This window comes from Cherax quadricarinatus, chromosome 1 (genome assembly GCF_038502225.1).
Source record: "Cherax quadricarinatus isolate ZL_2023a chromosome 1, ASM3850222v1, whole genome shotgun sequence".
Lineage (NCBI taxonomy): Eukaryota > Metazoa > Arthropoda > Malacostraca > Decapoda > Parastacidae > Cherax > Cherax quadricarinatus.
The window spans coordinates 14648575-14650854 of record NC_091292.1 but is presented as its reverse complement, the minus strand read 5'-3'; the positions used below and the strand labels follow the sequence as shown (position 1 = coordinate 14650854).

Sequence of the window (2280 nt, the reverse complement as noted above, 5' to 3'; positions counted from 1 at the left end):
ATTTACTTGTGAAGTAGCCATTATTATTTTTTAATTATTTGTGTATAAAATAAATAATTTTTCAATATAATAATTTTTGAAAAGAAAAACTCGGTAAATGTTCTTTACAAATATATGTGAGCAGAAAAATACTCTTAAATGGTTAAAATATTTATTTAATTTCAAGAATAAATTGTCTCAGCAAGAATAATAATATTTATTGATTTTTTTTAGTCATATTTCTCGTTTTCAAAAATTTGCTTTTAAAAAAACAAAATTTATTTTCCGTTGAAAACATCAATTGTCGAAAAACAAACTCATCACGAGGATCAAATATTTATTTTTGTACAACAGCAAATTTTTGAGAAAAAAAAAATTCTGTTGAAAGACTAGGCTAACAGACATTACTTTTGCAGCTAAATAAATATTTATTTGAAGGTAAATGGTGAGACAATACGAACTGACTTTATCCTCAAGTGAATGAAATATTGCAAGTGTCGTCCAGGTAGTGACCACAACAACAACAACAGTCAACTGAGACCGTCAGAACACTGTTGTCTATGACGTGTCAATTATTTCCTTACGATAGTGATGTTCTTGCAGGGATGTGCTGACATGTCTACTGTGAGTAGTGTTACCTCAAGAACATTGTTATGATGGCACAGGTGTTGTTAGTATCAGTTATTAGTTTCCCAAGGTATGATGACAGGTGTTGTTAGCATCAGTTATTAGTTTCCCAAGGTATGATGACAGGTGTTGTTAGCATCAGTTATTAGTTTCCCAAGGTATGATGACAGGTGTTGTTAGCATCAGTTATTAGTTTCCCAAGGTAATGATGACAGGTGTTGTTAGCATCAGTTATTAGTTTCCCAAGGTAATGATGACAGGTGTTGTTAGCATCAGTTATTAGTTTCCCAAGGTAATGATGACAGGTGTTGTTAGCATCAGTTATTAGTTTCCCAAGGTAATGATGACAGGTGTTGTTAGCATCAGTTATTAGTTTCCCAAGGTATGATGACAGGTGTTGTTAGCATCAGTTATTAGTTTCCCAAGGTATGATGACAGGTGTTGTTAGCATCAGTTATTAGTTTCCCAAGGTATGATGACAGGTGTTGTTAGCATCAGTTATTAGTTTCCCAAGGTATGATGACAGGTGTTGTTAGCATCAATTATAAGTTATTCTCAAGGTATGATGACACTGGTCTTATAAGCATCAGTTATTAGTTATTCCCAAGGTATGATAACAGGTATTATTAGCGCCAGCTATAAGTTATTCACAAGGTTGTTACTTCCATAAATATTGATCATTTTGCGTTGAGAGACGTGATAACATGTCTGTCTGTGAGTGGTTGCTGCCTCAACAACACACACATTATTATGCTGTCATAGTTGGTCTTGACATCAGTTGTGTAACAGCGAAATATTCATAATGGACAATGATCGTGCTTTGATTTTCTAGTTGATCGGTCGGTAATGTTACTACTGAACCTGAATTCACATATAACATATTAAGAGTGTTTTTTTTGTCTTAATCAGTTGTTTTATAAGCCAGTGCTTCGCTTAGTTCTTTTACTTGTTATCTTCATTTTTGTCATCCTTTTTCTCGTCGTCGTCATCATCATCATCATCGTCATCGTCGTCGTCGTCGTCGTCATCATCGCTGGTTTCTAATAAATCCATTTCATTACTGAAAATAATAATAAGAATTAAAAAGATTAAATGTTTTGTGTGTGTTAGAGAGCAGCGTAGTGTTGACACTCCTCAGGAAGATACACACCAGCGGAAGTTGTATCCCCTCAGGGAATGTCCTTGATGCTGGTGAGAGGCTCTTGATCTAGGGAATTGGATATGTGTTCCGGTTCCCTGAATTGAGCCTGAATACCTTCAATCCCTCCCCCCCCCCCACATGCGATGTATAATCCTACGGGTTTAGCGCTCCCCCATGATTATAATAATAATCTGTTATGCATCTGTGTTTTTCCTTCAGAGTGGGTGGTATTCGAACCCGCGGTCTGGCAGTCCTGAGATTGTTATTTAAGAAACACACGAGGAAAAACATTAGATAATATTTATTAAAATGTTTTGGTCTTGGCATCTTAGAAATGATAAAGATCCCAGAACTGCAACGCTGTCTGATATGTTCTAGTTTTTGCTCACTTGTCTATATCAATTACCAAGGTTCATACCACTCTTCACGTTACTAATCCTTCGAGCTTAGCCACTCAGATACACAGTCATTATGGGTCTCGTCCAGATTTACTAAGAAGGGTTGTAATGGCCACAACTGCAACCCAGTCACGG

General features: G+C 35.9%; 1 protein-coding gene across 1 annotated transcript in view; it reads right to left on the bottom strand.

The window, feature by feature from the left end:
* Positions 1–1004: 1004 nt before the first annotated feature.
* LOC128690330 (WD repeat-containing protein 86-like) overlaps positions 1005–2280 on the bottom strand; it is a 35627-nt gene continuing 34351 nt past the window's right edge. Inside the window, exon 8 of the mRNA XM_053779029.2 lies at positions 1005–1666. Within this exon, the coding sequence (XP_053635004.1) occupies positions 1549–1666 (118 nt within the window). The 3' untranslated portion in view covers positions 1005–1548. The remainder of the gene's footprint in view (positions 1667–2280) is intronic.